This window comes from Colobus angolensis, unplaced genomic scaffold (genome assembly GCF_000951035.1).
Source record: "Colobus angolensis palliatus isolate OR3802 unplaced genomic scaffold, Cang.pa_1.0 Scaffold214, whole genome shotgun sequence".
NCBI classification, from domain to species: domain Eukaryota; kingdom Metazoa; phylum Chordata; class Mammalia; order Primates; family Cercopithecidae; genus Colobus; species Colobus angolensis.
This window is the reverse complement of record NW_012115311.1, coordinates 783,488-805,378: the sequence shown is the minus strand read 5'-3', so window position 1 is coordinate 805,378 and position 21,891 is coordinate 783,488. Positions and strand designations below refer to the sequence as shown.

The window sequence follows — 21,891 nt, the reverse complement described above, 5'->3', positions numbered from 1 at the left end:
GGAGTTTCACCATGTTGGCCAGGCTGGTCTCGAACGCCTGACCTCATGATCCACCCGCCTCAGCCTCCCAAAGTGCTGGGATTATAGGCGTGAGCCACCACACTTGGCCTTAACCTTGTTTTAACATGAGGAAACAGACTTGAGAGGTTGAATGGCTTGCCCAAGACCATGTAGTTAGTTTATATTGGAACCTGTTTTTCCTGAATCCCTAAATTCTCTGCTTTTTCTACCCTCTTACTACTTTTAATCCTGTTTAGGTAGGTCCTTTGTTTCTGTATTTGTAGGGGCATATATAAATCAAGGCAGCTTACTTTAGAAAACACTCTATGATGTTTTCAATCATGCACATGGTAACTTCCAGGTTCTTTATGTGTCTCTTACATGTCATTACTCTGAGTATTTTTCTAATGTTTTTTAAGAGATAGGGTCTCACTGTGTTGCCCAAGCTGAACTTCTGGGCTGAAGTGATCCTCCCACCTCAGCCTCCTGAGTTGCAAGGACTACAGGCATGTGCCACCACCTGGCTAATTTTGTGTGTGTGGGGGATGGGGGTGGGTGTTGGGGGGGGTGGTTTTGTAGAGATGGGATTTTGTCATATTGCCCAGGCTGATCTTGAACTCCTGAGCTCTAGCGATCTGCCTGCCTCAGCCTCCCAAAGTGCTGAGATTACAGGTGTGAGCCGCCACACTCTCTTTGAGTTTTTTAAAGGCACATTCCAGACTACTGTTTCATCTGTAAATACCTTAGTGTGCGTCTCTATTTAAAACACTTAAACAGAAGAAGTCATCGCAGTACTATGTCACACAAAACCTCATAACATAATATCTGATACCCAGTTTGCATTCAGATTTCCCCCGTTATCCAAAAGAAGTCTTTGTGTTTGGTTTATTTGAGTATAGATCCAGTAAAGGTTCACACCAAATATTTGGTTATTATGTCACCGTAATTTGATTGTTGTGTCTCATTATTTTAATCTAGAACAATAACTCTCCCCTCCCTTTCAAAAAAAAAAAAAACAGTGATTTGTTGAAAGGTCATTTGTCTTACATATCCCATATTCTGGATTTGGTTGATTACCTTTTCTCATGGTATCATTTTCTGTATTTCACTGTCATTCATACTTCTTGTAAGTTATAGTTAGGTTTACGTGCTGGATTAGATTCAGGTTCTGTTTAAACACAGGTGGTGCTTTGTGCTTCCTGTTGTATCATATCAGGAAGCTTGAGACATTCTGGTTGTCTCTCTTTTTTGATGTTAACATTGATAAAGATTCAGATGTTGTCAGCCTGTTATACTCATTAAAAAGGTCCGTGACGGCGGAGGGGGTGGCATGGTGGCTCTACACCTGTGATCCCAGCACTGTGGGGGCTGCTGAGGCAGCACGATCTCTTGAGGCCAGGATTTGGAGGCCAGCCTGGGCAACAAAGTGAGACCCTGTCTCTACAAAAAATTAAAATATTAGCCAGGTTCGGTGGTTCTCATCTGTAGTCCCAGCTACTTGTGAAGCTGAGGCATGAGGATCACTGGAGCCTAGGAGTTCGAGGCTACAGTTAGTTATGATCTTGCCACTGCACTCCAGCCTTGGTGACAGAACAAGACAAAAATTCCTCATTGGCCTCTCAGCCATTGAAGATTATTTCCTAGATCCTTTGTTGATTGTAGTAATTTCTTCTGCATTTGTTAGCTGGATTTTTTCTTATAAAGAACTTTCCTTCATGAAATACTTGGTTCCCTTGAAATATAGTTTATATAAGAGGAACAGAATAGATGCTTAACTCATTGCCTTTGTTTTATTATTTGTGTTTTAATGTGTGCTATCGTATGTTTACATTATCATGTCATTTGGTCAGCTGTGTAGGAGACCTGTTTGTTTTGATGTAGTGTGGATTTATTCACTCTTTCCTCTTCATTTTTACACCAGTATGTCTTCCTTTCTGAAATCCATTTTGAGAGCTTGGTATTTCTTTTATCTACTCCTCTGTAGTTAGAGGGTACAGAATGGGGAACAGGATAGAACTCAGATAAGTGTATATATGTGACTGCTTTTTTAAGAGGACTGGGCTGTGTTTTTTCTACTTCGGTTTTTGTCAGATGGCAGGGTTGTTGCTACTTTGTCAGGTATGTCTTTTTCCTATAGGTCATAATCTTCAAATTTGAGTATCTCTGATTTAGTATTGAAGCCTGGAAAATGGTAAGCCATGGCAGTTTGGCAGTTCTTGCCTCTGCCGAAATCTTGCAGTGGTAGTTAGGAAATCTCTTTGCCAAGTTATTTTCCTTGACCTTTCCTGGGCTTGCTGCCCTTTTGCTTTCAGGCTGAGAGTTCACAGAATTAGATTGATGTATGTCTTTTCCCCAGCATTGTTTCTTTGGAGTGAGATTGGGGTTAGAAGCCTGTTAAAGTACAATCTTGTTTCTCTACGTGGCTACCACTTTTTGAGCTTTATGAAGTCATACCTCTTTCTCTTGAAATTAGTTTTTGCTGAGTTTTTCCTGCTTGTTATTATTGCAATAGTCATTACTTTCATTATGAATTAGGAGAGAGAAAGTATGCAATTTGCTTTACATTCTTCCTATAATAATTTAATGTTTGTTTGATTGCAGAGAATGGGGAGAAGGAACCCCCGACAACACTACTCTGGGTTCAGTATTTCCTGGCACAGCACTTTGATAAACTTGGACAGTATTCTCTGGCTTTGGATTATATTAATGCTGCAATTGCTAGTACTCCAACTCTAATAGAATTATTCTATATGAAAGCAAAAATTTACAAGGTAAAATTGGAATCCTGCTTTTTGAGTAGTTGAAGAATTCAGCTACTTTAAGAATCTATGGAGTTTTTTCTTTGTGGAAATAAGTTCTAGGGCACCCTGATAATCGTTTTCTAATAATTCTGAGTAGTTTCATGTTATATTAATTGTATAATCGGTGTGTAATTAGATGTGTAATCATTTGAGCTCTTAGTAAATGTGAACTGTAATTTTGATTTCTAAATAAATTTGGCAGAAATGGTGACAGATTTCTTTTTTGTCTGTGTAAATTATTTTCCATTTTATTGTACTCATATTCTCTTGATTATAAATTGTGGTTCCTTTAATTATCTTTTATAGCATATAGGTAATCTCAGAGAGGCTGCAAAGTGGATGGATGAAGCACAGTCTTTGGACACAGCTGATAGATTCATCAATTCCAAATGTGCAAAATACATGCTTCGAGCAAATATGATAAAAGAAGCAGAGGATATGTGCTCCAAGTTCACAAGGGTAGGAAATAGCATACATGAGCATGTAATTGTCTAAATTAAGACGATTTGTGAAGTTTGCCACAGAAGTTCATAAAAATTCATTTTTGTTATTATTTTTAAAATTCCGTTTAACCCATATCCTAAGAATGGTTTTTTTTACTGTGGTTGTGTATCTGTGTATGTGTATCTGGCAGGGGATGGTTAAACAATAGCAAGAGCAAAATATCTTGGTACATATATAAACAGTATGCCATACTTTAGCACTTACATGTAAAATTTGATTTATATCTCAAATTCTTTGTCCCCCTAGTAATTTGTGACTACTTTTTAATTCTGTCTTACTTTTTACTTGCTCATAGAGTTCTTTCTTTGTAGAACTAATTGCTGTGAACTAGTCTTTGTGACATTCAGGAATTTAAGTTTCCTGAGATGGGCTACACATCCATCCCTTTTCCCTCCTTCATGATCCCTTTATATTCTTTTCCACATAGACTTTCTGTTATAATACATGTTTATGGTTAAAAATATAAGTAGACTAATGAACAGAGTAGAAAGCTCAGAAACAGATTTCACACATATTTGGAAAATGGGATATATCGTAAAATCATTTTTTTACGATAGAGATATCGTAAAAATCAGAGATGAAAAGATATTGCTGGGACAATTAGTTACTTCTGTTGGGGAAAAAACCCGCCAATATCCCTCTCTGTCACTGTACATGAATCAGTGGATTAAATATCAAATATGGAAAGCAAACCATTCACACTTATAGAAGAAAATATATAGGAGTTTATCTTTAGGATAAACTAATTCTGATATAATCTAACATGATCTAAAATTTTGCTGTACACAGTCAGTTCCAAGTGGATTAAAGATCAAATATGGAAAGCAAACCTTTCACACTTATAGAAGAAAATATATAGGAGTTTATCTTTAGGATAAAGAAGCATTCTTTATGCTTGAGGTAGGAAGCATTTCTTGACACCAAAAGTATAAAGTAGAAGAGAAAAATTGAACTGGGCATGGTGGCATGTGCCTATAGTCCCAGCTACCACATAGTAAATAGCACTAAGTTAAAAATCTTCGGTGCCCTTTCCACTATATCACAGGTTTGAAATTAAGAAGAGAGTACAAGGAATAAACATAAAACCAATTATGTTTTCAGAGAAAAGTACCACATGGAAGGCCAAGGTAGCCATCAGAAGTAAAATACAATTAAATATGAAGTATGCAGGTTGAGCCTCCCAAACCTAAAATCCAAATTCCAAAATGCTCCAGAACTTGAAACTTTTTGAGCACTGGTATGGTGGTCAAAGGAAATGCTCATTGGAGCATTTTGGATTTTGGATTTTTGGGTTTGGGAGGCTCAACCAGTAAGTATAATGCAAATATTCCAAAATCGAGAAGGTTTGCAACATTTCTGGTTCCAGACATTTCTGATAAGTGATACTAAATCTAGTGATTTTTAAGAAAACAAAAAAACCCAGAGATACTGGGATGCATCTTTAAAGGCACAGGAGAATGAGAAAGAAGGTGAGAGGAGTTGGTTATTTAAGGAGAGTAGTCACCAAAATCTGTGGCTCGACTTGCTCATCATAACTGCGTCTGATCATCCACTTTTGACAAGTTGCCATGCTATATGGCAAGGTTGTTCACTTTATCCACACTAGTTTGTTGGCCAGGCAAATCCATAATGTGTGATGGACAACCATAATGAGGCAGGCGAAGAAAACTGCAAATGACCCGGAATAATCAGGATATATCTGCTTGCTAATAAATGAGTGAAGGGCGCGTATTTCCTTCTCGCAGATTTTTCAGTTTAGAATTTTTGTACAGAGTTGCTGATGCATGTTGGGTAGTTCTAGTTGATAAACTTTTTGAAATGAAAAGTAATACATTCCTTTTATAAAAATATGTGGCCATTAACAAAATGGAAAATATAACACAACCATAGTGAAGACAGAAAATACATCAACATTTCTGTTCACCCAGAGATAACTAATTTTTAGACTTTTAATGTGTTCTGAAAATTGAACTGATACACAAAATGTGAGTAAAAACTGTAGCCTGAAATCATCTATGTAAGTGTACCTTTGCCATCCTTTCCTGGGGTCAAACAAAATATATTTTAAATGTCTCTTCTAAACTGTGACAAAACTTGAGTATCCTTGCACTTAAAATTGGTTAATTTATGTCTCACACTCCTCTCAGAATTTTTATTGAGCCTGAATTAACAAATTCAGTTATTTGGTTTTGTCAGCCCACTGCAAAGGAGAAATACTAAAGTAGAAGAGTTGGCATGAAACAGGAGATGCTGATAGAAGCAGACACACGGGCACAAAGAAAGTGACAATGGAGGAGGGACACTGGGAAACCAAAAAACAGGCCTGCAACTATTACTAACAGATTTGACAAATACTGAATATACATAACAGTGACCCCGAGTCAGCAAGGAAGGCTGAAATAGCTTTTGCTTGAAAGGGAGAAGATAGACATTACTTCATATGACACTTTCTTAAATAGATGAAATAAAAACTTTTGTGTTTGAAAAACTAAGATTTAGTAATTTGGAGTCTTTTCTGTGAAGAGTGTTGAATACCCCAGCAGAGCTGGGTAAATAAGACATCATGTATATGTGTGTTTCCCGTCTGATAACTGAGATGGCTCCTAAGTGACAGGTCAGTAGCAGACAGTGTGGATATACTAGACAAAGGGATGATTCACGTCCTGGGTGGGATGGAGTGGGACAGTGCAAGATTTTATCACAATACTCAGAATGGCATGCAGTTGAAAACTTACGAATTGTTTATTTCTGCAGTTTTCCCTTTAATATTTTTAGACCATGGTCTACTGTGGGTAACTGAAACCATGGAAAGCGAAACCTTGGATAAGGGGAGACTATTGTAATGTAAAACCATGTTTGGAAACATACTGATATATTTGCTAATTGCTGCTATTGTCATAATAGTACTGTAGCCCTAGTTGTAAAGAGGAAATGGTTTTTAGGATCTGTTTCATTGTTGCTCTCTATAGTTTTGAATGCTTCCATTTCAGGAAGGAACATCTGCCATGGAAAATCTAAATGAAATGCAGTGTATGTGGTTTCAGACAGAATGCATTTCAACTTATCAGCGTCTGGGGAGATACGGGGATGCCTTGAAAAAATGTCATGAAGTAGAAAGGGTAAGTTGTTAGAATTTTGACTTCAGTTTTCTTTGTAAGGTGATAAAAAGCAGGTAGATTTCTACACGGGATCATCTGCCTCTTCTAACTTCTCTGGGAGCTTCATTGTGAAAAAAATTCTTGATCTTTAACCTTCTTTACATTCAGAAGTTGTAAACAGTGGATTGCTTTATTGATCCTCAAGTGATTATGCTTTTGACATGTCTATATATTTTTGTCTGGAGGAAAAAGATTGTTAGTAAACTATTATTGCTATTAACATGAATTCAAAATTTCTGTTCCCTAATTAGGCCATTATTTGATATTCATCACCACCCTAAGAGGACACACAGCTGATGGCAACCTCTTTCCCCTTTAAAACATCAGGATCTGGTCCGCAGTCAGCCTCTCTCCAGTTTGTCTTCCCAGGATATTTGCTCTCACATTCAGTATTCTGTATAACAATCTATGGCCAGTTTGCAGGCTTATTTTATTGCTTGCTTTTAGGATTATGTGTGTGATGTGCCTTAGTGAGGGGACTTTTCTTTTCCTTTGTGTGAATTTTTGTTTTCCTGTTCTTTGTCATCTCTGAAGCACTCTCCTTCCACATGGACCACAGGAGGAAAAGAGCCGCAAATGCACCCCTGAGGCAGTCCTCAGCAGCCCTCAGTTGTGGGGGCAATCGGCACCACTGTTCCCATCCTGACGCAGTATAGAACCACAGGCATCGTAGTCAGGTGAGCCTGATGTCTGCACCGTGGCAGTCACTTTGGCCTTTTTCCCATGTGAAACTTCTGAGATTACCCACAAGGAAGTCTAAATTTTAGGGGGTGGCTTTTGATGGGGACTGGAACTAGGATTATACCCAAGCATTTTTAGAAATAACCTAATTTTCGCTGTTTTTGTTTTTCGTTTGTTTGTTTTTCATGCCCTTTTAAGCCTGGGCTTGATGGCTGCATCTCTGGGGAAAATCCTCCTCATCTCCTTGAAAAATATGAAGCCCTTGGGATGATAGGTGAAATATCCAAGCATTCTAGTTAAATCAGGCTCTTGTTTCCTTGATGAAACCGCAGATCACTAGATTGTAACACTCCCTAGAGGACCATTATTTTAAGAGCATTCTGCTTGTTATTAAGGAAAGATACATTTTTATTAACTAGGACATTCTCAGTGAGAAGTAAATTGTTTCCCTTAAGAAGAGGCTGCTATAGGCACTTACGAATTAGTAGTTCAGCAAGACCATAACTAGAAATTTACCAGATTTTCTGTTTAAATGAAATTTGAATATCCTAAGGATCATTATAGTTCTGAACTTCTTGAACTTAAATTCCATTTATTCTAACATTGATGACTATATTGCTTTATTCTTTTCAATAATTTTTGAGAATTTTTAGAATATGATAAGTAGATCTTCCATGACTGTTTCATTTAGATTACGTTTTCCCTTAAATTTTTAGTGATTTTGGCTGAGTTGCATGGAAAAAAATTCTGTAATGTCAGAAAATCTACTGACATAGTTCAAGAAATTAAGTGGTAAAAAGCATTTTTGAAAAAAGAAACTACAGGAAAATCACTGGTTGTCATAGATTAAAATGGCAGAAATCATCACCCTCTGGTCATGTTACATAATTATTGTCGCTGGAAGCTTTAGGGTTTACTGTTAACATTTGAGATGAAGTAGAAACATCAGAAAAGAACCTACTCTTATGCCACTTGTAAGCTAGTCTAAAATGAATATATCCATACTAAAAGCAAATAAGGCAAGTCTTTTATAGATATTATGTATATTCTACATGTGTGGTTATATGTAGAAATGTGTTTCGTATAAATAGGGTGACTAAATAGGTTGATGGAATGATTAATGCTTAGTTTCTAATATCTAAAATTCTTAATGTAATTGGAAGGATTTAGGAGTAATTACAAGCTTCAGATTTATTGTAATAGGTATCTACATGAGTTACCTTATGCCTGGGTTTTAAATATTTTAATAAGGATACGTACACCTTTCAGAAATAAAACTTTGCAGTTTATCTTCTAAATAGGTGGTTAGTGAATTGTGAAATAAGTTCAAATAAGGGTTAGGTCTTTATTCTGCTTTGAAGAACTCATTCAGGAGTTCTTTTGTTGAAGGCAGTTTCAGCCAGGATACATACTGATTTGAGCTCTTAGTAATTGGATTTGAAAAGTTGAAATTCTAGAATAAGCTAGTGTAGTATCTTTTCTGTTTTCATCTTGCCCCACCTCATAAGATTTTAGGGTTGTATTTTAAGGTTTTGTAGTCCAACCCAATCTGATGTTTGAAACTTGAGTTTTATTAAAACAAAACAATGTTCTTCAAAATGTTAGATTTAAACTTGTGTTGAGAATAACATTTGAACCTATTTTATCTTTCAAGAATTGAGTTTTCTTTCTTTCCATTTTTTTTTTCTTTTACTGTTAGACTTCTGGTGATTGGATTATCATTATTTTAGAGTGCTGACTTAGATATGAAACAGGGCAACAATATGTATTTCTAACTCTTTGATAAGACCTAGGACTTCTGATAGATCTAAACATAGGAAGATCATAACTTTGTCTTATATTGTATCTTTATCAAATTGACAACATGCTTTATAACAACAGATTCTCTATTAAGTAAATTGAGTTGCTTCTTTTCCTAGTTGACCTAGTTGTTATTTTTTAAATCCAGAGGTTTTTGTTGCCTCTCTTTGTATAAGCTCTTACTAGTCACATCCGGGAACTCTGAGAGGTAGTGGGAAGGAGAATCTGGGCTAGGAGAGAGGTCCTAAGAATGGCTTTTTTTTTTTTTTTGGAGACAGAGTCTCGCTCTCTGGCCCAGGCTGGAGTGCAGTGGCGCTATCTCAGCTGACTGCAAGCTCCGCCTCGCGGGTTCTCGCCATTCCCCTGCCTCGGCCTGGCGAGTAGCTGGGACTACAGGCGTCCGCCACCACACTTGGCTAATTTTTTTTGTCTTTTTTAGTGGAGACGGGGTTTCACTGTGTTAGCCAGGATGGTCTCAATCTCCTGACCTCGTGATCCACCCACCTCGACCTCCCAAAGTGCTGGGATTACAGGCGTGAGCCACCGCGCCCGGCCTGAATGGCTTTTCTTAATTCTTGCTTAGGGGGAGAGAGTTAAGGGCATGAGCTGTATGTTAAGATTTGAATACTTAGTTTTCTGCAGTGAGCTAAGTGATTTTTATCACGCCCTTCATGTGTGACCAGAAGGTACAGGGAAACGAACTTGATCTGTTGATGTTGTGTAGCATATTTTTGTGTTTTGAGACTGAAAAATCAATCCAAGGGGGAGCTTCATGGCAGTGGATTAGTTCTGTTTGTTATGGTAGTGGTTACATGAATCTACAAATGATAAATCACATAGAACTATACACACATTGTACCAATGTCAGTTTGTTGGTTTTGATACTGTATTGTAGTTACATAGGCTATAACCTTTGGGGGAAACTGAGGGAAGGATGTACACCTTTGCTACTTCCTCTGTATCTATAACCCCAAAGAAAAAGTTAAAAAAAAAATCAACCCAAGATTATTTAGTTGTTTCTATATAGTATTCTGCAATACACTGTTTTTTCCAAAAGCAAATATTACAATCAGCTGTAGCTGCAGTATCCCACTTGTTTTTAATTTAGCCATATTCTGTCTATCACCATTAGTTTATTATGGAGTGATTAACAAGCCATGTTTGCTTGAGGCTGAGTGGGTTCCCAAGACACAATGCTTTCAGTGGAAAAACTGAGAGGACCTCTGGCAAACTAGGATAAGTTGGTCACCCAATTTATGGAAGACATTAACTGGAGAGAGGCAGCCTATGGGCTGTTACTGATAAAGAGGTGGCTTAAATATTTGTGGTTACATACGGCCCCCTCCAAGACTTAACTTAAAATCTCTGTTAATGCTGCTAGGAATATCTCTTGAAGTTTGTCATCTGCCTTTTTTCAGATGTTTCTCAACCTAAAAGAATGTCCTGTAATCTCTTAGATGTTTTCATCTGATTATGTGTTCCAGGACTTTAGCGCCGCCATTTTTCTTTAGTTAACTGTATTGAATTTTTAAAATATTCTTGTGCTAGTTATAACTTGATTTACATTAAGAAAAACCACTAACAACTTTATGAAATATGTAATCCTTTGATTTAAAAATAAGTTCATGTTAATATTTATTTCATTTTATTGGTGGGAAAGATGCAGTTTTCAAAGATAACATCATTAAAGCGTGGCTTTTTAGTCATAAACTAATGTGAAATGTTCACTTTTTCTGTTTCTTGCCCTCCATACTGTGTATTTTTATTCTTCTTATAATTTTTCTCTTAAAGTCTCAGGTACTTAATGTAATTCTGTATATAGTGTGTTTCTAATTACCAAGATAATTATCAGATGATTATGGATAATTACTAATGTGTCCTCTGTACAGTGACTTAACTATCCCCAGGACAGAGGAAACATGAACTAGTAGGAAAGCTTGATCTATATCAGTGTATTAAATCACTCATTTTTCTATATGATTTTGGAAAAACTAAATTATAAAAAAAGAAGTCAGAGATGGAAATGCATGCGGGGAAACAGAATAAGATTGTTTTGTTGGGGGAGGGGCAGAGGGTTAGTGTTCACCTTTCATGGAAGGGATTAGTTCTTAACCTCTTTGGAGTTATACCTGATATAAATAACGAATTGATGGGTGCTGACGAGTTGATGGGTGCAGCACACCAACATGACACAAGTATACATATGTAACCTGCACGTTATGCACATGTACCCTAGAACTTAAAGTATAATTAAAAAAAAAAAAAATAGAAAATTGGATGAAAGCTTTTGAGCTCTCTCCTTAGGAAGAAGTTTTTATGCTTGTTTATACATAGATTCCAGTTTCAGAACTTCTGCTAAAATGGAGTGTAGGTAGTTAATGGGAGCTTATTGAGTAAGAGAAAACCATCAAGTTCTATATTTATGTAACAGTTTACTGTTGAACTTTAAAATACATTATTTGATCCTTTTAACAACCTTAAGAAATTGGCTGTATGGATTTCTTTATTCTTAGATTACATAATTAAGGGTCTAGGAAATTAAATGGCTAATTCAGGGTCTCATCCCTAATAAGAAGCTTATCTCTTGAGTGGGCAAATACTGTGCTTATTAAATGTCTGCTATGTATTAGACCCTGTGGCAGGCAGTGGGTAAGGATTGCCCTTGAAAAGCGTAGAGTTGACTAGATTTGTAAATATTTAGTGTGAACCTACACATATTTAGTCTTCATTTAGAGCTCTGTTTAACTGTGCCATGCTGGTTTTTAGGGAATATGGAGGAAGAGTATTTCATTAAAACTAAAATATTAATATATACTAATTTTCAGGTTTAAAAAACAACCTGATCTTTTGACTTATATAGAAATTGAGTATCATCACAAAACATGATTTATAGGGAATGGGCATGGTTTGTAGGAAGAGAAAGTTCAAGTTGAATGCAAAAAGAAAAATTCATATACTTTATAGTGTTAAACATTGGAGAGGGCAGCTAAGTGAAAATTGTGACTGTTTAAATTGTTTTTTGGGCTTTTTACAATTTTTTTTCACAAGGTGGACATTATTGACATAAATGTAAAGGTTAATTTTGTGATTTTTGTTTTTAAGCATTTTTTTGAGATAACCGATGACCAATTCGACTTCCATACATACTGCATGAGAAAGATGACCCTTCGTGCCTATGTTGACCTTTTGAGATTGGAAGATATACTCAGAAGACATGCCTTTTATTTCAAGGCTGCTAGATCAGCGATTGAAATATACTTGAAATTGTATGATAATCCCTTAACCAATGAAAGCAAACAACAAGAAATAAACTCAGGTAACTGAATAGGAACTTAAAAGATTTTAAAAGGACACTAAATTTCAGAATGCCATTAGCATACACAACACATAGAAAAATATTAAAGTATTGTCTTTGGAGTTGAAGACAAACATTAGATAACTCATATGCCAAAAAACAAAAATGTTGCGGAGAGAGTTGAAAAAAGTGGGATGATATTTTGTAGCTGATGCTTCTAAACAACTTAGAATTCTTTTCGTTTTTATCTTCTGAAAGACCAATTTAGGAGCTGGGTATGGTGGTTCACGCCTGTTATCACAGCACTTTGGGAGGCCAATGCAGGCAGATCATTGGAGGCCAGGAGTTCAAGACCAGTCTGGGCAACATAGCATTACCCCTGTCGCTACAACAATTTTAAAAAGACAAGTTTAGGAAACATAGATGTGTCTGTGAACTAGTTTTTTTCTTTTTTTTTTAAAAAAATTGTAACTGAAAATAACTTTGAGCTCTTTAGGGAAAAATATATAATCTTAAAATTTCTAGTAGTTACTTTATTAAAAATAAGAATATCAGTGAGAATATCTGTACAGTGTTTTCACTAGAATGTTAATATCTAGGAATATTTGAGAAATAGTTAACATGAAATGTGCCTAGATAACTAGCTCAAATATTCCTAGGTAATTATTCATTTCTAATATTTATATAGTGTTTAGAGATCACAGATGTTTTTATGTATTCTCACTTATTCTTGAAAGACTTGATACTGAAAAGGACAAAGTGATTTGCCTGGAGTCATGTATTGTATAGGAGGCAGAACTGGGCTACAATTGGTCAATTTTAGTTAATGCAACATTTAATGGCTGTCCTTTGTGTGCCCAACTTTGTGCTAGTCACTGGGGATACACTTTCTAAAAACTTTTATATGGGTTGCCTCTGCATCCCTCCTTGCCCAGCCAAAAAACAGAAAAAAAAGTATACAACTGGCCCTCCATTTTTGTGGGTTCCACATGGGTGGATTCGATCAACCACAAATCAAAAATATGTTTTTTTAAATTGCATCTGTATTGAACATGTCCAGACTTTTTTCTTGTCATTATTAGTATTTCCTGAACAATGCAGTATAACAACTATTTACATAGCATTTACATTATTTTAGGCACACCTATAGACCATAATATAATTTATGAAAAAATGAAACCATTATATGCAACTTAAAGCAAAAGGAAGGTGAAAGATTTAAAAGCTGATCTAATTTAAAGTATACGGGAGGGTGTGCATAGGTTGTATGCAAACACTGTGTCATTTTATATCACAGGCTTGTGTATCAGTGGATGTTTGGGCGGGGGTGGTCCTGAATCAATCGCCCACTGATACCAAGGGACAACTATACTAACAGTATGTATTACAGAAGAATACAAGGAAAATGCAAACACTGACTCAGAATTTTTGTTCATTTGGATATTTATAGAAAACCTGTCAGCCAAAGAATTGAAGAAAATGCTTAGCAAGCAGAGAAGAGCCCAGAAAAAGGCTAAGCTAGAAGAAGAAAGAAAGCATGCAGAAAGAGAACGTCAACAGAAAAATCAAAAGAAAAAAAGAGATGAAGAAGAAGAAGAAGCCAGTGGCCTTAAGGAAGAACTTATACCTGAAAAATTAGAAAGGGTGAGATGGGTTTTACTGTCTTTGTTATTTGGTAAAATTTATTTTATTTGGTTCTGTTCTGACAGTTGTAACATGATTTATTTAAATCTGTAAGAAGCCATTTGAAATATTTCAAGGTTTTAACAATAGCTGTCAATTATCTTTGAGTGACAATGTACAAATTTTGGCTAATGCAAGTTATACATAGAGTTGTAATTGTAGTAGGCAGAGTAATGGCCCTGCAAAGGTGTCTGTGTTCTGATCCCCCCAACCTGTGAATATGTAACCTTACATGGCAGGGGAGAATTAAGGTGGGGGATGGAATTTATGGTTGTAATGAATTGACCTCAAGATAGAGAGGTTAGCCTGGATTGTCCATGTGGTCCTAATATCATCAAAAGGGACCTTAAAAGTTGAGGATGCTAGCAGCAGAGGTCAGAATGATGCAGTGTCAGGAGGACTCAACCTGCTGTTTCTGGCTTTGAAGATGGAAGGAGGGTGCCACAAGCTTAAGGAATGTGGGCAGTCTAGAGAAGCTGAAAAAGGCATTGAACGGATTCCCCCTTTGAGTCTCCAAAGAGAATGCAGTCCTGCTGACACCTTGATTGTAAGCCTAGTGAGACCCATGTTGGACTTTTAACCTGTAAAAACTATAACATAATAAGTTGTTGTTTTAAGTCACTAAATATTTGGTAATTTGTTATAGCAGCAGTACAATTGTCCATTACATATGGAATCATTTTACCTTATATGTCTTATTAGAAATGTTTTAGCTACAAAGAGATAGTACCTCCAGGATTTTCTCAAGTGTTAATAGTTGTTTTGGGATCAGATTTAAGGAAATGTTTAGTTTTTTGGTTTATTCACTGTAAGTCTAATACAGTTGACCTTTGAACAACATAGGTTTGAACTTCGAGGGTCCAGCAAAGGATGGTTTGGTAACTTTAGAAAGATGTTTGGCTTGAAAAATGTCCAGATAACAGAACAATCAACTTCTCACCAAGAGCCAGCAGAGAAGTTTCAGATGCTATTGAGAAAATCCTTGAGGAGAAGGAGTATCTGCCTGAACAGATTTTTAATGTAGACAAAAAGTGCTCTATAACAAAAAAAAATAAAAGCCACAAAGGACATCTATTAGTAAGGAAAATAAGCAAACACCAGGATTTAAGGCAGGAAGGGATAAGCTAACTCTACTATTTTGTGCAAATGCAGTTGGGATTATGACCATGGCTGCCGTTATCTATAAAGCTGCTAACCCCTGAGCCTTGAAGGGAAAAGATAACAGCTGCCAGTCTTTTGGTTTTACAAGAAGGCTTGGACAGTGAGAACCCTTTTTCTGGATTGGTTCCATCAATGCTTTTTGGCTCTGAAGTGAGGAAGTACCTTGCCAGTAAGGGACTGCCTTTTAAAGTTCTTTTGATAACTGGACAGAACCCCTGGCCATCCAGAACCTCATGAGTTCAACTCCAAAAGTGTATAAGTGGCCTACGTGACCCCAAACATGTCTCTAATTCCGCCTCTAGATTAGATTGGGGGGTCATAAGGACCTTTAAGACTCATTACGTCTGGTACGCTGTGGAGGAGAACGCCAGTAGAACATTATGAAAGTCTGGAAGGATTGCATCATTGAGGATACCATCATTGTTAACAGATAAAGCATTGAAAGCCATCAAACCTGAAACAATAAATCCCTGCTGGTGCCCAGATGTTGTATACAACTTCACAGGATTTATGACAGAACCAATGAAGGAAATCATAAAAGAGATTGTGGATATGGCAAACAAACAAAAAAAGTGGAGATGGCGGTAAAGGGCTTCAAGATTAGGAAACCTGGAGAAATTCAAGAGCTAATAAATGCCACAACAGAGGAGTTAACAACTTGATGGAGATGAGTGCTTCCAAACCATTGCCAGATGATGAGGAAGAAGACATAGAAGCAGTAGTGCCAGAAAACAGATGGACATTAGACATTCTGGCAAAAGAGTTCCGATTATTCAAGACTATTTTTGACTTTTATGACATGGACCCTTCTATGATACAAGCATTGAAACCAAAGCAAATGGGAAAAATTGGCACATCTTTGTACATTTGCTACATTGACACACATCTTTTAGCATTTGAAACATTTTTAAATAAATGAAAAAGCAAAAAATAAATTATAGTGTACTTACATAAGGTTAGATGGAATGTGCCTGCCTCTTCTGCTTCCCTTTCTACCTCCTACATCCCTGCCATCCTTGAGGTAGCAAAACCAGCCCCTCCTCTTCAGCCTACCCGACATGAAGACAAGGATAATGATCCACTTCCACTTAATGAGTACCAAATAGATATTCTCTTCCTTATGAGTTTCTTAATAACATTTTATTTTCTGTAGCTTACTTTATTGTAAGAATACAGTATATAATATAACATATACAATATGTGTTAATCAGCTGTTCATGTTATTGGTAAGGCTTCCAGTCAACAGGCGGTTAGTAGTGAAGTTGGGAGAGTCAGAAGTTACACACAGATTTTCACCTGCATGGGGGAGGGTCAGCTCCCCTAATGCTCTCGTTATTTGTGGGTCATTATAAGCATTTTAAATTTTATTAACATCTCTTCACTATTTGATGCCATTTTATTTGTCTCCTTACTTTAGATGTTTATAGTATATAAGGGACTATCAGTACATGATGTACTGTCTCTTTAAGTCTGTGGAACAACTTTATGTATTTTTTTGTTTTAGTAAAATTATCTTGATTTTGTAACTAGAAAAAAGCTATTTCTGTTTTGAAAAGTATTGATTGTATACTTTGAATTTATTTACAGATGATTTTTAAATGTTTTCTTGTTTTTTAGTTTTATAAAGAAAGCCATCTAAATTACTTTAGACATACGTTAATATAAAATTTTAGGGGAAATTTGACTTGTGCTGATGTTTTTTAAGTAATTTTCCTTTCTGTTTCAAAATAGGTAGAAAATCCATTAGAGGAAGCCGTTAAGTTCCTTATACCTCTTAAGAACCTTGTTGCTGATAACATTGACACTCATCTGTTAGCATTTGAAATATATTTTAGAAAAGGTAATAAATAGTTTGAATTCAGTTTTTAATCTTTAATTATATTTGTGACCATATTCAGTGTAATCTTTGTCAGTTAGTTCTATTTTGTTTCTTAGATTTCCATTTCAGCCTTCTACAAAGGCTCTTTTCCTTGGCTACTCAAAACTTAAGTGGGTAATAAATTAGAACAGTACTATCAAATCTAGTGTAAGAATAGTTTGAACAATCATACAAATCATCTACCTGAAGCAATTTTTTATGATTTTTCAAGCTTTTCTTTAGAAAGCCATATGACTTTGATAGCCAGAGTCAACTTTAAATTTTGCTTAAGAGTGTTATAAAAAAGGTAGCGTTTTGTTATTGGACTTAAGTGAGACTAAAATAAAATGAGGAAAATAACATGTAAGTATTAATGCTATTACTTTTGTATTTTTTCTGACACAGGCAAGTTTCTGTTAATGCTGCAGTCTGTCAAACGAGCTTTTGCCATTAACAGTAATAACCCGTGGTTACATGAATGTTTAATTAGATTTTCTAAATCTGGTAAGTATAAAAAAGGCCTGCCCATATTTACATTTATGAATTGTATCATTTCTAAGGGGAGGCAATTGTTAAATCACTGTTGATCTGATAAATATTTGATAACCCTCTCTTTGTGAAGTAAAAAGCCCTGATTTGTATTTTCATGATACACATACTCTGATCATCGCCCAAGCTGTCAATGGGATGCCACTGAGAGAAGCAAATATAAGTTGTTTTACATTAAGCTGGTGGACATTAAAGAGATTTGCAATAACGTAAAGCAAAATAAATAATAATAATTTACATAGTAGTTAAATGAACATGTGTCTATAAAATAGACATGTTACCAGGAGATGGTAGAAATGAGTGCATTTGCTAGGATGTATTTATATTCCAAAGGAACAATAATAATTTTACTATGTAAAATCAAGTTTAATAATAAAGGGTTTTTTTTGTTGTTGTTTTTGAGACAGTGGAGTGCAATGGCATGATCTTGGATCACTGCAACCTCCACCTCCCGGATTCAAGCGATTCTCCTGACTCAGCCTCGAGTAGCTGGGACTACAGGCGCGTACCACCATGCCCGGCTAATTTTTTTATTTTTAGTAGAGATGGGGTTTCACCATGTTGGCCAGGCTGGTCTCAAACTCCTGACCTCAAGTGATTCGCCCACCTCAGCCTCCCAAAGTGCTGGGATTACAGGTGTGAGCCACCATGCCCGGCCATAAAGGGTTTTCAAAAGGTTTTTTCTTTTTTCTTTTTTTTTTCGAAGGACAGATCAAAAACAAAAAATCCAAATGTTTTTGTTTTTATAGTGTCTAATCATAGTAATCTTCCAGACATTGTGAGCCAAGTTCTATCTCAAGAAATGCAGAAAATATTTGTCAACAAGGATTTGGAAAGTTTTAATGAGGATTTTCTGAAACATAATACTACCTCTCTTCAGCATCTACTTTCAGGTTTGTATGTAGCCCCTGGGGTTAAAATGCTTATGGAAAAAGCGAACAAAGAGAAAGTTTTGACACCCCCAAAATTTAAAGCAAATGAACAGTACTTACTGTGTGTGAGTATGGGGAGAGAAATGTGGACAAATTTAATGTTATGTTCAATAATAGGGGAAACAGTGATGGATTCATAGGATGTAATATCAGATTTAAAGTGATGTTTATTCAAAGGGTTTGTAATAACGGGCAAATACTTTTATAATACATGTGCAGGATTGAACATACAATGTAATCTCAACTGTGCATGGGAAAAAGGCTGAAAGGAAGTGTCTATGAAAGCTTTAATGTTGATTTGGGAAGTGTGGTTATGAATGATTTCTTTTTTCTTTTCTTTTTTTTTTTTTGGAAATGGAGCCTCACTCTGTCACCCAAGCTGGAGTATATTTTTTCTTCTAATTTATAGGAGACATATCAACTGTGTTTTATTTTTTTAATTTTACTTTGTTTTTGAATATGCAAACATTTTCCTGTTTTCCCCACCCCCACTCTCCTCCTCTGTGACAGTAATTTATTCCTTAGATGTTTTATTTTAGAATATTTTTCTTTTTTCATAGTTTTGGCTTTTTTCATAGTTTTGGCTAAAATACTGATTGATATCACAGGGCAGTCCATATTTACATTTTGAATTTTATTTCTAAGGGAAGGAAGTTGTTAAATCTGTGTTCATCTGATAGATGTTTAATAACCATCTTTTTGTGAAGGGAAAAGCTCTGATTTGTAGTGTATTTTCATGATATAAATACTCTGATCATGGCCTAAGCTATCAATGGGATGCTACTGAACAGGAGGTAGGAAAGAAATGTCACACTTGGCTCTCATGAGCTGGTAGGAGCCAGCTCCAGCTTACCACTGATTAAACACTTAAAACCATATTTTAAGTCACTGGCCACTTGATATCACATAAAATGTAAAGTGTAGGTGTTTATTCATTTTGAAATGCCGTGGTATTTCAGGTGCTAAAATGATGTATTTTCTGGACAAGTCAAGGCAAGAGAAAGCAATTGCTATAGCCACTAGACTGGATGAAACTATAAAAGATAAAAATGTAAAGGTAAGATTTTTTCATTGGCTGATTTATGCTTACACTGTGGTCTAACAGAACGTGTCTTTACAGCATAGTTCTTAAGTAGGCCTTCAGAGTTACACCTGGATGTTCAGAGTTATGCCTGGGTGTGTAACCTTAGGCAAGTTATGTCTCTTAGCTTCTTTTTCCTCATTTTTAAGATGAGGGTGAAAATAACTACTGCTCTCACAGAATCCATGTAAGAGTTAACTGAAATAATAAAACTGAAGTGCTTAGTGCCTGGCACATTGTTAAGTACTCAGTAAATGTGAGCTATTGTTTTTAGTAAAGGACACTTTGATTTTTAGTGATCACAGTTTTAAAAGGTTCTCTTTTTCAGTTATTGGAATTTTACTGCCTTTTTCAGGGTTGATTTTTTAATGTGCCTTTTTTGAGGTGATCGCTTGCTGTGTAGATTGCAAGGCGTTATTTTAGACTGAGGCAGCTTTCTCAATTTGATTAACACATTGCATCTTTTGATTAAAGTGGTTATTAACTGCGAGCTTATTATTTTTAAATAATTTGTGTTTTCCCTTTGTTTCACTAGACATTAATAAAGGTTTCTGAAGCACTGCTTGATGGCAGCTTTGGGAACTGTAGTTCCCAATATGAAGAATATAGGATGGCCTGTCATAACCTGCTTCCTTTTACATCTGCCTTCTTGCCTGCTGTGAATGAAGTCGACAATCCTAATGTGGCACTGAACCATACAGCTAATTATGATGTCTTGGCAAATGAAATTTGAAATCTCCTAGAAAGTAGACTCCTGTAGACTCAAAGCTGAATTGAGATCAGGGTTTCTTTTCCAGGGTGCGTTTTAATACATGTATGAAATGAAATATTTGGTTAGGATTTTTAAATGGCATATTCTGTAAGCTTATTTTATTCTTTTTTTTTTTGAGACGGAGTCTCGCTCTGTTGCCGGGGCTGGAGTGCAGTGGCCGGATCTCAGCTCACTGCAAGCTCCGCCTCCCGGGTTTACGCCATTCTCCTGCCTCAGCCTCCGGAGTAGCTGGGACTACAGGCGCCCGCCACCTCGCCTGGCTAGATTTTTGTATTTTTTAGTAGAGACGGGGTTTCACTGTGTTAGCCAGGATGGTCTCGATCTCCTGACCTGGTGATCCGCCCGTCTCGGCCTCCCAAAGTGCTGGGATTACAGGCTTGAGCCACCGCGCCCGGCAGCTTATTTTATTCTTTACCTGACCTGCCAGTTTACACAACCATCTGTTAAAATTACCTGTTTGTTCTTACACAGTTTTGTGGTAGCTGTCGCTTCTATGTGATCATTTCTTACTAAGCTAAGTTGTATACAACCCCACTGTATTATTTTCTTTAGATTCTGATTTCAGGATCTGTGCTTTGATTCTTCGTCTGTTTGTTTTATTGTTTATTTGCTTGCTTTTTAATTAAAGCGCATCAGTTTTAAAGTGTTAACTATATGTTAAAAACAATATGGAGGCTGGGTGTAGTGGCTCACACCTGATCACCTGAGGTCAGAAGATCGAGATCAGCCTGGCCAACATGCTGAAACCCCTTCTCTGCTGAAACTACAAAAATTTAGCCAGATGTGGTGGCACACACCTGTAATCCCAGCTACTCGGGAGCTGAGGCGGGAGAATCGCTTGAACCTGGGAGGTGGAGGTTGCAGTGAGCCGAGATCACGCCACTGCACTCCAGCATGGGCGACAGAGCAAGACTCCACCTCATAAAAAAGGTATTCTTCTTGGCAGATACTGAAGTTTATTTTAAAATTTAATTCGCCCTTTTTTTCATCGTAATATTTCGCAGTTTACTATTTCCTTTGTAGTATTCATGAAAATTGTATTTTCTGGTTGAATAGGGGTACTCTAGTTTTATGTAGATGATTTCAGAATGTGAAGGCTGGTTTGCCTGTGAGTCATGGAAATTCACTGGTAAAATTGTTGCATCTCTCTCCCAGTCTTAAAAGCCCACAGGCAAGAATTAATGCTTTCTTAACTAAGTTATTTCGAGTGTTAACAAGTAGCTTATACTGAGGTATGCTTCCGGGGAGAATTATAGGGCCGAAAACAAATTAAAATGAAATGTTCTTATAGCCATGCATTGACCATTAAATGCATTTTTATATGTCAGCAGAATGAGATTTGAAACTCATTAATTTAACTATTAAAACATAGTGTTGTTAAACAGTATTTTTGTGGTGGGGGGAGCGGGTGAATAGCTTTTTGTTCTATCTTGTACAGAAAACAGTAATGGAATCACTTATGTTCAGAACCTTGTAAATATGTCTGTAATATTAATGCTTCCCTTTATTAAGACAAATATACATTCAAAAAGGGAGATTTTATTTAGACACACATTTTCTTTCACCTTAATCTATTTAGATTCATACTTATTGCGACAGGAAAAACTCACTGTAAA

General features: G+C 36.3%; 1 protein-coding gene across 3 annotated transcripts in view; it reads left to right on the top strand.

The window, feature by feature from the left end:
* The window catches only part of NAA16 (N(alpha)-acetyltransferase 16, NatA auxiliary subunit), a 65,148-nt gene extending 44,774 nt beyond the window's left edge, over nt 1-20,374 (top strand). The window contains exons 10-19 of one of the 3 annotated variants that reach the window (XR_001001864.1): nt 2,602-2,771; nt 3,108-3,260; nt 6,296-6,424; nt 6,998-7,140; nt 12,047-12,260; nt 13,690-13,883; nt 17,347-17,445; nt 18,240-18,383; nt 19,382-19,479; nt 20,039-20,303. Coding sequence is in view for 1 of the 3 variants with exons in the window: in XM_011942962.1 (XP_011798352.1) it covers nt 2,602-2,771; nt 3,108-3,260; nt 6,296-6,424; nt 12,047-12,260; nt 13,690-13,883; nt 16,815-16,923; nt 17,347-17,445; nt 18,240-18,383; nt 19,382-19,479; nt 20,039-20,236 (1,508 nt within the window). In the remaining 2 variants the exon portion in view is untranslated. Of the gene's footprint in view, nt 1-2,601; nt 3,017-3,107; nt 3,261-6,295; nt 6,425-6,997; nt 7,141-12,046; nt 12,261-13,689; nt 13,884-16,814; nt 16,924-17,346; nt 17,446-18,239; nt 18,384-19,381; nt 19,480-20,038 lie in introns of those variants that run through there. The other 2 variants (XM_011942962.1, XM_011942963.1) reach the window with 2 other exon arrangements.
* The last annotated feature ends 1,517 nt before the right edge of the window (nt 20,375-21,891 follow it).